The following is a 15886-nucleotide window of genomic DNA, read 5'->3' as shown; positions in this document are numbered from 1 at the left end:
AATAGTTATACAAAGGGTGTGTTTCAATTCAACATATCATTCAAAAAGTACAATGCATGTTGATCAATGTCACCCTTCCCGCTGCTCTCCCCCATCTCTCCCCACCCCACCCAGGTCATCCTCTACTGACTTGGCTCCATTTTTACATAGGTGCATTGAACACAGTGACTGCATTCATCCGCCCTTCCACTCTCCTTTCCAATGCCTCCTGATATTTAATACAAATGAAGGGTTCCATTTTCACAAATGTACATTGAATATGACTGCGTTTGCCTACCTTTCCACTCTCCATTTGTATGCCCCTTGGTGAATATTTTTATAAAAACTAAAGAAGTGTGTGATGAGTGGTTACTTAAAAGATACTTAGGAGCAGTTATGAACTCTGGTTATGTAATGAGTAGATAAATAGGAAAAAAATGACCAACTTTACACTGTTGGCGGAAATCCATTCCTGTAATTTGTCAACTAACACAAAACTGTAGAACTGTTTCACGGTTCTAACGGTATAGCACAGATTCACCAGTCATTTCTTAAAAGTAGGATGGCATATTCTGAATGTGAATATTTTCTGATTTTGAAGTCAATACCAGTGTCATTCTTTGGAAAGTGCATACTTTTTTCTTAGTGAAGTACGGAGCCACGGGAATATTCTTTATGCCTCTGGGAACATAGCGGTAAACTGAACAAACGGTAATAGATGTGTACACACGAAGACGTACCTAACGAAAGGAAGTGAAGTTTTCAATAAATGGATTTGCTTACCCCGTAAACAAGCTCTCCTACCATCCCATTCCAGATTTTGGTATCTGCATCCCTTGCTCCATATTTTCCGTCTGGGACAATGGCAATTTTATACTTGATACCAATATGCTTTGCAATTTCAGATGCCAAGTCCACACAGTATCCTTCATACTTGTCGTTTCCTTCAAACATTTCGTGATTTTTCTTGTACATAACATAGGGGGATTCCTATAATGAGAGAAGTAGAACTGTAAAGGAGAAACTGTAAAATATTTGAAAAACCGTTCTGTAACTGTCCAGGGTCAGAGTTTGAAAACCTTTCATGTAACTGTCCTGTTTCAGATTTTAGTATTGATAGCATAGATGAGTTGAGGTGGCTACACATTAAACAGATCAGTATATGAATATGTTTAGAAGGATGTGAACTTGCAGAGTAAAATCTGCAGAGTAGCTGCCCATTGAGTGATTGTTACATACCTAGCACTGTGGTGGTGATAGGAAAAATGCCCATTGGTATTTCTCTAGAGAGCGTTATCTTCTTTAGCAATGAAATGAGCACGTGTGAAATGTTTCATGAAATGAAGAGCTATTTAGTGTTCAGTTTAGTGTAATGAAAGCTTATTAAAGGCCACATGCCTCCACGTAGTCCATTTTTTAAGCCATGTTCTGCTGTGACTTTCTTTAGGGAAAGTGTTTTATCATTTTTCTTTGATCACTAATGCTTTTCTCAGAGCAAGCAGTAGCTGCAGAATAGTTCAAAGAGGCAAACTGATAGTTCAGAAATCCTATGTAGCTTGTTACTTGCATTAAAATTGCTTTCCCACAGTGTCTAGTTTTTTACTTTTAAAAAGGTTGTGGAAGCTAATGGTTCTGTAGTTGTGAGTAAACACTCGAAGTGGTATTCTCATTTTGTTTTCTAAGCAAGTGAGTCAGAAAATATGAAGAATTACTGTGACCATGCTTACAAATAAAATGTCGGTGGCTAGTAACTTCTAGGCTTTTATGATACATATAACACACACATCAAACCAGTTAACAGCATCAATTAAAGAGACATGCAAAAAAAATATTTGATTTTATAAATGGCACCTAAAGCCACCAATTAAAAGGTAGTGTAATGAATCTCCAGTACGGAGAGAGTTTTTGGTCACATCTTATTTGTTCACTACTTTTGGGCCCAACATTACTGAATGTAACATGTATTTTATAGAGTGTGTTATCACCTGTAGTGGTGGTTGACAGTAATCTTTCCTTTTCCCTGTGACTGACGAAGTTGACTTAGCTCTCGGAGCTTTGTGCTACAATTTACTTTGCAGAACACGGCAATCCACACCAGCAGTGACCTTTTTTTTTTTTTTCTTAAAGTACTACAAGAGGACAACTCCATTTTCAAGACTCAATAGAATGTAGAAATTAAACGATTTTTTCTCACAGAGATGCCCTAAATGTGACTGTACATGGAAAAATTGTCCAAGATTTTCTGTGTATCCTTTTTCTCTGTTCTGCTTTTACTTGGCTTGGCCAAGTCACTCATATAGCTCCCCTTTCTTGGCATTTGACAAAATATTCTAACACTGAAGGAAAAAAGGTAAAGAAAGTTTCCTGCATAAAATTAGGCACCTAATCATCACTAATGATAAAAAATGTTATAGAAAACATTTTGCCACTTTCTAGGAGTTTTTTTTTTTTTTTTCCAAATTATCAGTGTGCTGAAGAAGATTGGCAAGTTGTTGTAAGGTTAATTTCTAAGATACACTGCAAAACAGTAGTAGTCATTGCGAACAATCTGGGCATATTTTTTATTATAGCTTAATCAAAACATGAATGATTATATAGATAGCAGGATGTTGGCAGAATGGTTAACATTCTAACTGAAGTAATTATATCGTACTACAAGCTGAGGATTTATGTGAAGGTGCATAGCATGACTCATTTGGCAAAAGGTTGAAGTAGATTTTTGAACAGGAATTTTGTCCCTAAGTTTTCATGCATGTTAGGTACCCATGTTATTGTATTGATTCGGTGTTAAATTTAGCAAGTAATTTAAACTGTTCAATTTTCTCTGTATTATATAGTGAACAATTTTCTTAATGAAAATCTGCATGGCTATTATTTAATCAAACATCTACTAAACATCTCCTGTGTGCCAGACAAGCTTGCTAGGAGATGCAGATTCCAAAAAAAATACATAAAATTTGTCTTGTCCTTTTGTGATGACAAGTCATATAAATTTTTTTTGTAGTCAGGTTACAGCGGTACGAATGGTGGGGAAAATAATATTTAGCAGTGAAAAAATCATAACAACTCTTACTTAGTGCTACTCCATGCCAGATACAAAGCCTTAAGTCTTTATGCCCTTTTAGTAATGCCACACCTTCAAGTAGGCATTCCTCATTTGCACATGGAGACATGAGGAGTCAGGGAGGTTGTGTAATTCCCAGAGCTAACAGATGACAGTGTGTGAGTTACGTTTACACTTCGAATTATCTGAATTTCTGAAACAATTTGTATACCCAATCTCGATAGATACAACAAACCGAGATGGCCCATGATTTCTAGCAAATCACTAAGGGGATTTGTGGGGCATCTTTGCAGAAGTCTTATTAGGGTCCCAGGCGTTCAATTACAAGTAGAAATGGAAGGATCTGAGGAGTGAAATGTGACCTCTCCTTCTGAATAGTATAACCTTGTTTATTGTCTTGTTTACTGTCACTAACGGTGCTCTGTGGGACAACAATCTCTTGGAAGTCATTTTACAAGTATTTCTTCCTAGTGATGACCAGTTTATGATGATAACTTCCATCGTGTGACGGTGCTGCACATCTGCCCTGTGATAGATGGAAGGAAATATAATCACAGTTATGTGAACTTTGATATAAATGAGTGAAGGGGAGTCCCAAACAAGAATCCTTTTCCTACTGTATTTAGCAAACAAAATGAGGTTAGTTGAATCTCAAACAAACCATCCTTTTCTTTCTGTCTTTAGCAATAACAAGACTGTGGAAACAAGATGCTTAGTAGCAAGAACACTAACTTTTCTAAATATCGCCCCCAAGATCCACTACAATGACCTTTGAAAACCACCTAAATAATGAAATCAGTTAATTTTCAGCCAATATGCTTAGCTAACTCTCCAAAGAATCTTAATAGAAAATATATACTGTATGAGTAAACATGTTTTAAGATGGCAGTGGAGATTTTTTTCTCCTCAAAAAACCCCAAGTAACTTGAATGTTTGAACATTTTAAGTTCAGCAAAAATAGCCTAGTTAAAAAGCAATAAGCCATTTGATGGAATGTATACCTAGCAGAGGGGGGCGTGTTACTATTTGGTACAAGGAAGAAAATAATGCCTTTGTGTTTTTGTACATATGTCTATCCATACATAAACATATATTTGTATGTTATTATAAATGTGCATACTGTGTATATGTAAAACATTTTTTGTGTAGGCACAAAATTTTACATAGAGGCGAAAACATATTAAATACTGCCTAAACTTCTGGAAAGATTAAGTGTGATAGATGGGCGGAGTTGTTTTTAGGTTTGCAAGATAATTCTGAGGGTATAGTGAGTAAATTTGGTTTTATGGAATTTCTTCCTAAAGGACTGTTATAAATCAGAAGGAAATACATTGTGGCTAAATAATGTGTCCTACCCACTCTATCTGATGTTAGTAGTAAACCTTTGAGAAGAAAGAACTTGTCTGAAATATCATTGAAACATCTTTTGATTGCTAAATACAGTTCGGTAGCCAAAAAAGGCAGTGAAATTAGAGGGAAGATGACCACACATCTCTTCTCTCCAAATTGGCTGTAAATTTCCTTTTCCACAGTTGCCATACTTAACCTAGTCCTACGGCCCAACATTATTACTTTGAATGCAAACAGTCGCTGTGTCATGTATAACAACAGAGTGTGATAAAATCTGTAGTCAATAAAGCCTAAAGATAAAACTAGGAAAATGCCAATTTAGTTTCCATTTCAATTTAGCTATACCATAAACAATATGACTACCTTCAGGTAGTGAGGATTTATTTAAGTCATCCTTAAAAATAAGATCACTTTGTAGATATAAACAATACTGTTGGAGGAAAAAAAAATCCCAGTAGCATAAAAAAATAACATTACGTTTTGTTTCCAAATGATCACTGTTTTGTGCATGAATTATGAATCCATTTTCTCTCACTATGACATGAAGTTCCCCTGAGTGTAGTTTTTGTCTGTTTTGCTCTATGACATATCCCCAGGGTCTATTACTGTGCCTAGCATACAGCAGACGCTCAATAAATATTTATGATGAATAACTGAATTTCTCAATCAATTTTATTTAACAGTAGCACACATCATTACAGTGTATCAACATATAAATAACAGCATACACAAAGGAAAGACAACTTTTAAAAACATCAAATGCCATATCAAGTCTGATCAAGATGGATCATTTCCATTGCTCATTCTTATCCTCTTTCTGTATCTAGATAGCCATAGTATATGCATTACAATATCTAGCCAATCCCATCTGTACTGGGTGTTTCCATGAATTTAGTTAATTATTACATGCAGGTGTCAATACCTCATTCATCTACAATAATGTTTCTTTCAAAGTGAATGAGGTGGCCGAGTTATCAATAAATGTAAATACAAAGATACCTTCAGGGAAAGGATTCTAGTATGCTTTTTGGAATTATTGAATGATTGTGCAGTTGTAAATACTAGATGAATTACTTAAAGGAAGATTACATTGTTATACAAAAGACAGACACTAAGATTACACTATTTTGATAGCAAAAATATTGATGGCATCATTGTCAAACAACAGATATTTTGTACAGAGTATTTTTCACATATATAGAAACAATTGGATATTTTACTTTTTTTATAGCATGCCTTCCCCAGAACTAGTCATGCTTGAAAATTCAATTCAGTATTTTGGTTTTATGAATTATATATTCAATCTCTAGTAGCAGGGATTGAAAAGGATACTCGCTACATTATACCTATAGTGAACATTAACACATTTATTTCACAAAACAGGCAAAAATATTCAAAAAAGCTTTTCTAAGGGAAACACGGTATATTTGGGAAAACAAGCCCACAAAATCAGATTTTGGCTTTTAGAAAATCTACCCCCGGAAATAGGAATGATATAATTTCATTCTTTATGTATTCGGAGCTCATTGTATGAAATGGGAATTGGTATGTCAGAATTTCTAAATGATTCTTTTTCAACTTCTATCTTCTTGAAGAGGCTGAGGATTAATTCTTCTTCAGATTTTTAGAATCTCAGACAAGTCACACATAATTTTTTAAAAAAAATTATTTTCTACAGTCCAGAGTTTGGTCAACCAAGAAGAATTCCACATGAAAAATAAGCTTAAATTTACTACACAGGAGAACAAGATTTGAACCTTAGTTGGGAATGGTCGAACATCGTTGGAACTCTTTTCGTCCTTGATCAATTTCTGAAAATAGGGTTCTTCATCAGAGGCTGCAAAGAGGAGGACCGTGCTGAAGTTTGACTTTCCATTACCATGGCCTTTTTTTTTTTTACTTTTGTGGCCTTTTTTTTTTAGGAAAAGAAATATATATTTATATTGCTTTTCAAAGTCCCATGCAAATAGTACACGATTAAGTTAGAAAGGTTTACACAGACACTGCTTTTGGTTGCTTTGTATTCTAAAAATCATTAACTTCCAATCAAGACTTAGAAGCTGGTGGATCCAAGGCAGAGGCAACTAATTGCAACCTAAAAATGCTTCTCTTTGGTGTTTCATGTTCTGACTTCAATGCCAGTGTTGCATCACTAAAAAACCTAAAGCTAAAAATTAAAATCATGTAAGCTAAAAAAAAAAACCCTAAATAACATAAAAGGCTTCCATTTTATTTAAAGCAAAGGCTTCCATACATAATTAATCATTTGTTTTGCCTAAAGAGACAGTGAGCCGAGGATATAAAACTGGAAATTAAATAGGAAAGGTCACCGATTGTTGATCTCTCTTGACTACCATTGACTCTAAAGGGCATGTTTGACTTTAGAAGAGGGGGAAAGATATATATGATATTCTATTATTTAAAACACGAAAGCCGTGTTGTAAAAGCGGCCTTAAAATGTGGCATAGTTTTCATTTTGCATGGTCAAATGAAGCAATCATATTTTTCTTAATTCTTAGAATAAATTAGATGTGTTTTTCTCACTTGTCAACGAGAAAAATAATCGGTGCAAAAAGCCTCTTTAACATTAAAAATGAATATAAGAGAAAATTAACTTCTAATGCATCCAGTTATATAAAGCATGCCCATTAAAATCATCACATTAACTTCTCCACTCTTATAAACAGACAATTGAAATCATTCTGTTGATGATTAAACTGAGCTGATGATAACCTGAACAGGAGCATTTTCAAACACGATTAACTATGATTACATTGATGTCTGTAGAAATGTAATGACAACAATAGGGTTTTCCACTGGGTATTTTCATGACGGGATGTTGACTTTGTGGTGCTCAGGTTCTGTGTCTGGGTCTTAAGTGTTTTACACATTTCCACTAGAGTTTGAGATGCTCTTTTTGTTGTTGTTGTTTTTAACATGTGTGCATTCTTCCAGGAACAACAATGCAACAAAAGGTAACACAAGCAAAAGTACTGAGTGTACTCAGGCTCCTATTCAAAGCCTCAGTAGACTTTTGGTGAATCAGCTATACCCACCCTGTTAACCATGGCTGGGGAATTAAAACTGCCTGTACACGAAACGAAACACCATGAAGCATACACCAAAACTTACCATGATTGTGGTTACAACAACTGTTCTGTTCTCAATGGCTGCTGTGTCATTGCCCAGCGTGGGTACATCTTGAATCAAGACCAGTTTATCCATATCATTCCAGTAACCCACCTGTAAAATAATAAGAATAAAATTACCTGAAACCACGCTTACCTTTTCTTGGAACAATGAATGATCTAATTAAGTAAGTGACCAGACCCAAGTTAAGAGGCAAATTGTTTAAAAAGTGAAAATTAAAAAGCAAATTAAAAAAAATAAAAGGATGACCAGTCAGTTTTCTTGGTACTCAAGATAATGGCCTTGTTAATTACTTAATAAGCTTGTCATTTACGGACATGGAGTAGAAAAACTAAACTGGTAAGGGATGTTGGAAAAACATTCATTTCCTTCGGACACTGGAAATAAGATGAATACTCAATAAACATATATGGTGGACTCAATGTGCAATGTTGTTTGTCTTGAGATTGAGGGACCTCTGTTGTACTCAAAGTTAATTCTTTGGAGAACTCCTTTGATCAGACATGTATGGAAAAATCTGGCTAAATTCTCACACCAGCTCTGAATGGTTGAACAAGTGAATGACTGAATGAATGAATGATATGGACACTGGGGGTCAGTGTTTCCTTGTGGTCAAGACAGTGAGCTTTGGAGTAACTGAAGTTTGGCTTCTGCTCTATCTCCACCTCTTTTAGGCTGACGATCTCTGAGCAGGCTACTTAATTTCTCTGTAATTCACCTTTCTATAGAACTGAGAGACATATTTTTGTACTGTCCTGATAATGATATGTAAAAATGCACATTGGTTTCCTATAATGAGGACAGGCATATAACCTGCCCTCACTGGGTGAAATCTCAATCCTTAAGAATTCCTGAAATGGGGGGCTGGGAAGGTGGCTCAGTGGTAGAGCGCTTGCCTTAAATGCATGAGGCCCTGGGTTCGATTACTCAGCACCACATAAGCAAAAAGAAAAAAGCCGGAAGTGGTGCTGTGGCTCAAGTGGTAGAGCGCTAGCCTTGAGCTGAAGAGCTGAGGGACAGTGCCCAGGCCCAGAGTTCAGGCCCCATGACCGGACCACCCCCCTCAAAAAAAAAAGAATTCCTGAAATGGGCTGGAAGTGTGGCTCAAGTGGTAGAGTGGGCATCTGCCTGACAACAGGAGGGCCTGAGTTCAAACCCCAGTACCTCCCCTGACCACAAGAGGGAATGGGAGAGGGAGAGGGAGGGAGAAAGAGAGAGGGGGGGAGGGAGAGAGAGAGGGAAAGAGAGAGGGGGAGGGAGAAAGGGAGAGAGGAAGAGAGAGGGAGGGAGCAGGAGGGAGGGAGAGTAGGGACAGAGAAGGGAGGGAGAGAGATGGGAGAGGGAAGAGAAGGGAGGGAGGGGGAGAGAGAAGTGAGGGGGAGAAGGGGAGAGGAGGGGAGAGAGGGGAGAGGAAGGGGAAGGTGGGAGAGAAAAACTCCTGGAACTGTAGGAGGCTGTCACCTGTCAGTAGTGGTTAGGGCTCATCATCCTACTCGGAAGACTCCACCATAGGTCGGGGCCTGGACTTCAGAAAGATTTGCATCTCTGCTTAATGAGACTCCATCCGATGTTCAGTTACAGGAGTGAGACAAATCGATAGGTTGGCTCTGATCCATATTCAAGGCTAGCTCCCTCGCTAAGGCAAGTGTGCAATGAACAAGAGCGATTGCTCACTTCTCAGACTTACCACACGGCCTCTCCAGCACTGCTTCTCATGGTGGCTCATTTTTAAACGTTAATATTCCTGATGGAATACCCGAGTGCATCGTTGGCACGGGAGAATGAAGACAGATAGGCCTGCACCATTTTACACTTCATATTTCTTTTAAGAGTCTTAGGTGAAAGTCAGCTGGGTGTAAAGATACACTGCTTGTGACTCTCCCAACTTCCTCGTTAACTCTCTCCCCTAAAACCTTAGTTTTTGCTCTCATTGTGACTCAATAAGCAGTAGAGAAGATGCACAACCACTAATAGCTTACTTGGTATTACTGCCTCTCCTTTCTTTCTCATGAAAGGTTGGCTGCTTGGTGACCTGTCTTTGTGACTAATGAGTCAACTATTTTGTTATTTCTTTTTGTGGTAGTGAGATTTGAACTCAGGGCTTCACATTTGCTAAGGAGATGTTCTACCACGAAAGCCAAGCCTCAGCCCTTTTGTGCTTTATTGGTGGATTGATTGCTTGGTTCTCGATTGATTGGATAGCATCTCGTATCTTTGCTGAGGCTGGCCTTAGACTGTGATCCTCCAACCTATGTCTACTGCATAGCTCGGAGTACAGACTATCATCCATTGCAACTGCCTTATTTGTTGAGATGAGGGTCCTGCTAAGGTTTTCCCTGGGATGGCCTCAAGTTGCAATCTTCCCATTTTCACCTCCTGAGTAGCTGAGATTACAGGTGTAAGCCACCATGCCTGGTCCTAACCAAGAGTATTGTCTGTTCCACAGATGAACAGTTTGCTTTCTTTTGCTGGCAGTGGGCCAGCAGAGTGGGTAGAGCAGACAGTCAGGGAAGCCAGCGAGTTTCTTCTTGGGAACCGTGGATCCTTGCTTTGTTAGAGGAGCTTCGTGTGGGCACCATTTGCCTGCCTAACTGATGTGTAGCAGACAGACTCAGTGTCTTGGGTATTAGCTGGCAGCCTGCACACACATGCCATTAAAAGGTTGGGGTGGATGGTATTCAAGGCTGTGCCATGGAAACACAGGTGCAGCAGTACATTTGCCCAGTAGCAAAGCACAGCAGAGAAAGCCTCTGTGCTTTCTGACCCGCCCTTAACAATGCTGCTTCCTGCTTTCTTCCCAGTTATTGCCCTGCCTCGATCCACCTATCAGCTCTGTTTTCCAGGCTAACCCTGAGCCCCGCCCTCACCATGTCCACTGCCTACATGTTCCTCTCTTTATGAATTCAGTATCTTGCCTGGGTGCTAGTGGCTCACACCTATAATCCTATCTGCTCAGAAAGCCGAGATCTTAGGACCCCCAGCTCCAAGCAAGCTCAGGCAAGAAAGTTGGTGAGACTCTTAACCCCCAAAACCAGCAAAAAGCTGAAAGTGGAGCTGCAGCTCAAGTGGTAAAGTGCTAGCCTTGAGCATAAAAGCTCAGTGACAGCGCTCAGGCCCTGAATTCAAGTCTTAGGACTGGCACATGCACACCACACACACACACACACACACACACACACACACACACACACACACACACACACACACACACACACACACACACACACACACACACACACACACACACACACACACACGTAAGTATGTTCTACCTTACTAGAAAATAAATTCCACCCAGAGCAGATTCAGGCAGGGCCAGATAATTGAAAATTCTACAGTTAGTTGCATCTGAACTAAAGTCTGTTTTTCTCCTTTGACACAAAGGAAGAATCTAATACTATTCAAATCACAGGCTTGTTGTATGAGATTCAAGTATTATGTAAAACTCCAAGATCAGTAGTGAGGCGTAGCAGGAATTTCATAAATTGTAGCTATCATTAAGACATTAAAGCATCAGAGCATATTTTGGAAAGAATTCTTTGAACAACTAAGTACTGAAAAAGGTTTTAGATAATGCTAACTTGAACATCTGTTTTTTTTTTCCCCCCTTGAAATCTCAGAAAATCCTACAGAAAATCCTCCATGTTCATTGTAAGGTGCTGGTGGGGTTATACAGTTGCCTTGTTTGAAGAATGTCAGGAAGGTGGTTTCCCTCTCTCAAATGGCTTCACAAATAATAAATGGAAGTGCTTTTTGTCTCTTTACTGCATCTTGATTTTTTCTGTGCAGTAAGTTTTGTGGGATCTCTCTCTCTCTGTCTCTTGTATGCACTACTAAGTTTTAAACTAGGCAAGTGCTCTACCAGCTGAGCAATGTTCTTAACCCTTTTTGCTTTAGTTATCTTTCAGATAGAATATCATGCTTTTGTCTTGAGAAACACCTTGGAGTGTAATCCTCCTACCTCTTCTCCTGTATAACTAGTATTATAAGCACGGGCTACCATTCAGAGCCTATTTTGTGGAATTCTTTTTGCTAAGCACTCTTCCCTGGCCATAATAATTCCATTATAAACAGAGGATCTTGGTAATGCGTAAATTAGAAGTTTCAGCTTTAGCACATCATTCAATATCAGCTTTATGCCATAAGAACTTATCTCAGCACAGATTATCAAGACAATACTACATGTTAGTACTCTCTAAAGACAAAGTGGAAATCTCTCACCCATAGCCCTTCACAGATGCCACAGGCAAACTAGGAACACAGAATCTTCTCTCTCCCCCCGCCCCTACGGTTAAAATTGTTCCTCACCTTTCGCGGCCCTGTGCTCTTTAGCTCAAACACATCCATCGTGTAGTTGACTCTACGTCCATAGTGGTCAAACTGGACATTGCCAGTCAGCCCTTGAATCCGCACCTGCAAAGGAAAGAGAAAAGCGTAGGTGCTCATTTGCCCTTTCCCTTATCCACTCCACTTTGCACCTGCCTGGATGAAGACCATACAGGATGGAAAACACACAGAATGGGGACCACACAGGATGGAGACCACACAAGATGGAGACCACACAGGATGGAGAACTACAGGCTACAACCAAGATACCAGGATGACATTGAGTGTTCAAGCTATTGAAGTGTAATCAGAGACTGTCAAAGGGATCTAAAGAACCAGTTTGCTGTATACTTAGAAGAGGGCTGTGTTTATGCCTTATAAAGTTTCCATTTCAACTAACAGATTTCTTCTTCAATACATGAAGTATTTTTTATAGGAATATACCGAACATTTACTTTTAGTTAGTGACTTTGGGTTTTATGCACATCATGGAATAGGTAGTCCCAATACCCATTCTAGAATACATTTTCTCTTTGTGAAAATCGAAATTATGGTATAAGAAATGGTGAAAAATACTCATGCTCAGATGATGCAAAATTTCTTTTTAATTCACTCCCTCCAGTTCTAGGGTTTGAGCTTAGAACTTCACACTTGCTTATCTTGAGTTCTTGGATGGTGCTCTATCACTTGAACCATGCCTCCAGCTTGGCTTTTTGTTGGTTAATTGGAGATAAGTGTCTCAGACACTTCTGCCTCAGCTGCCTTTGAACCATGATCCTCCTGATCTCAGCTTCAGTAGCTAGGATTATTGGTGTGACCCTCTGGTGTCCGGCAAAATAGACCTTTTTGTGATACTAGTCTTTCTGGTTCACTTTTCTGCTTTGAACCAACGACATTACAGAAGATTTAAATCTATCTAGTCATTATATATAACATCTGTATTGTATGTCTAGTCATTATATATTACATATATTATAAATGTCTAATCATTATATGACATTGTATTATATTTTATAATATATACATACACAATATAATTATAAATGTATAATATAATGTGTCCTCTCAGCAGTATTTAAGATGGCAGCAGCTTTTCCAGTTTGGCCCTGACCAAACAAACACATCTAGTGAGCTTATCTGTTGTGCTAAGGGACTGGAGTTTGAATAACTCTGTTCATCCTAACTACTCATTGATAAAAGATACAAACATCAAGATTCTACCTAACAAAGCATCTGGGATGATTCAAGCTTGACATCTCAGAATGGTACAGTCATTGCAATGTACTTGTGCTCTAATACTTTCATGGGTGTTCTTAAGCATGCCTCGTGAGGAAGAGCACGGGATGGATTGAGGATGTGTGTGATTACCTGCTTGAGTGTCCTCTCCATGTCAATTCCTTGGCCCCATGGAGCAGCAGGGTTCGCCAGACAATCCCCAGCATTTCCTCTCCTTGAAATGTCGATCTTCTGCCTTCGAAGGCTTCGGAAGGTCTCAGCCATTACCAGGACTCCATCGTAAGTCAGGGCAGAGGTGTACTAATGAAGCAAAAATGATTACAGTGATGAATGTGATGATCTTACCTAGCACACTGGAATCGTCTGGGGTTTCTACGGGTATGGGACAAAAGGACCACCTTCTCTGAAGGGCAGTTAGGTTACAGATAATTATTTTACTCTGTAATCACAAATTCCTATTCTCACTTGAATATAAAAACTGTATACCTGGGGCTGGGAAGGTGGCTCAGTGGTAGAGTGCTTGCCTCACATGCATGAGGCCCTGGGTTCGATTCCTCAGCACCACATAAGCAGAAAAAGCTGGAAGTGGCGCTGTGGGGCAAAGTGGTAGAGTGCTAGCCTTAAGCTGAAGAACTGAGGGACAGCACCCAGGCCCAAAGTTCAGGTCCCACGACCAACAAAAACAAACAAACAAACCCCGAAAACAAAAAACCCAACAAACAGCAAAAACTGCATACCAAATTCTTTCATCTTTATTATTATTTTCCAGATGGTCCTGGTGCTTGAACTCAGGACCTGGGCACTGTCCCTGAGCTCTGTAGCTCTAGAGCCACTTCCAGCTGTTAGTGGCTAATTGGAGTTAAGAGTTTCATGAGTAACCCCTATGTACAGTATTTTTACAATAAATCACACACATGCACACACACACATATGTATATGTATGTATAAAAGTCTCGTGGACTCAGATCACAGCTGCCTGAGTAGCTAGGATTACAGATATGTTACCAGTATCTGGCTTCATCTTAATTTTAAAAGGAGAAAACACTTTAAACAAAATAAATATTCTAATAAACAGTTGCCCATTAATCAGGAGGTCACAGGGGAAGTCTTTCTGTTGTGTCCAAGTGTGTAATCTGTGTGCAGCACTAGTATAGGGCCTAGAAGTCCATGGCAGGACTGGATCTCTAGAGACCTGGGCTCTCTTATTCTTTTCATCCTGCAAAATGCCTACTAGGGCTTTTTGAGATTTCATTTATATTTATTGATTACAAGTGTATATCTTAGTTTAGACTCTCAGAAGAATTAGTGGGTTTGCCTGTTGCTATTCAGAAGTATCATGCTAGAAATAACATTCACTTACTCAACACAAGTGAATGTAGTCACTGAGCTAAACAGGAATGAATGCAACACATGGTAAGTGCAGGTGAGAGTTGATCATTCAGCTGACTCCAATGTAACAGGATCAAAGTGGAGATATGAAGTATTGATCATCTGCTTTCTGATGGGGCCACTATATGCTTCTCTCTGAGAAAATAGGGAACCCCAGGAAAAGGTAATTGAGGTAAGAAGGGAAGTGAGAAAAGGCCGACAGGAAAGTAGAATCTGGGAATCCTTTCTGAGGGAGTACGGTTAGCGAATTATTGAACACATGGGAAATAGGTCAGGAATTTCTTGAAGCATGGCACCACAAAGACTACCATGTCCTTTAGGTAATATATAGGTGTATATATATGATAATATATAGGTACATATTACATATATAATATACATATATAATATATTATATATAGGCGATTACCTATGTGGTAATCGTTCTGCATTTATATGAGGGATAAGTTTGTGCTATGGGAAGTGGAAGATGGTTTCTTGGATTTTTCTGCTTGCTAACAAGGAAAACTCACTTGAAATGCCAATGGTATGCAATATTGTCATTATAATTGGTAGCATTCCAAAGATGAGAAAAACTCTGATATAGATAGAGCATGGAATATTTCATAAATTCTAGCAAAGAACATTTCAATAATAGAAGACCTAACTATAAGCTTGTATTAGGATACATAATTAACCTTCCTGTGTATCTCCCCATGGTAAAGCAGGTTTAAGGACAAACTCACCCCTGACAAGATAGAGTAGTTGAAAGATACACTAAAGATGGACATCCTCTACTGCTTGAACCAACACACATTTGAGTAGAGAAAACCATCAAATCATCACTGAGAAAGAAAACAAAATAAAAACAAGTAGAGTGACGCTTGCTAAAGAGATAAAAGGCAAGAGATAAATGTAATGCTAGTATTTCAGGATCAAGGGAGGATAAAAGAAAACTGTTGTTGATATTTCAATAGGGAAAAAGTAGCTGAGAAGAGATAGCGGCGAAAAGCAAATGCACTTGGCTGTGGTTTAAAAAGTCCATCCATCTTTGTGAAGTAAGTGAAGTAGAGCAAAAGAATAGACCTCACACCGTGAGCCTGGGCAAAGGAATCCTCTAGCCACAGCAGCAAAGGCAGCGTGGAATTTGACAGGTCATATTACTGATAGATAGGAAGAAGCAGTTGTTTAAATTGGCTTTTACCTTTTCAAAGGCTCTGAGTCTTTCCCACGTGCCTCATTGTGTTACAGTCCAGCAAACTGTATTTATGGGCACACTTCTAGATAACACCGAGAAAATCCTTATTAGAGAAATGTTGCATTTTATGGCAGAGTAAAACTAGATCTCAGTCTAGAATCCCTCCATTACCCTGCCCAATGACCTGAATGACACCGTGAGTTCCGTTTCTCAAA

The 15886-nt window shown here is 38.8% G+C and overlaps 1 protein-coding gene across 3 annotated transcripts in view; it reads right to left on the bottom strand.

Moving 5' to 3' along the window:
- Positions 1-15886, bottom strand: part of Gria4 (glutamate ionotropic receptor AMPA type subunit 4) — a 268341-nt gene that overhangs the window by 47126 nt on the left and 205329 nt on the right. For 2 of the 3 annotated variants that reach the window (XM_042674862.1, XM_042674861.1), the window contains exons 7-10: positions 13238-13405; positions 11852-11956; positions 7526-7636; positions 763-969 (exon numbers count right to left, since the gene is read on the bottom strand). In XM_042674862.1, the coding sequence (XP_042530796.1) occupies positions 763-969; positions 7526-7636; positions 11852-11956; positions 13238-13405 (591 nt within the window). Of the gene's footprint in view, positions 1-762; positions 970-6163; positions 6231-7525; positions 7637-11851; positions 11957-13237; positions 13406-15886 lie in introns of those variants that run through there. The other variant, XM_042674863.1, reaches the window with a different exon arrangement.

This window comes from Dipodomys spectabilis, unplaced genomic scaffold (genome assembly GCF_019054845.1).
Source record: "Dipodomys spectabilis isolate Male_0828 unplaced genomic scaffold, ASM1905484v1 ptg000023l, whole genome shotgun sequence".
Classification (NCBI taxonomy): domain Eukaryota; kingdom Metazoa; phylum Chordata; class Mammalia; order Rodentia; family Heteromyidae; genus Dipodomys; species Dipodomys spectabilis.
The sequence above is the reverse complement of the archived record's forward strand: the minus strand, read 5'-3'. Positions and strand labels throughout refer to the sequence as shown.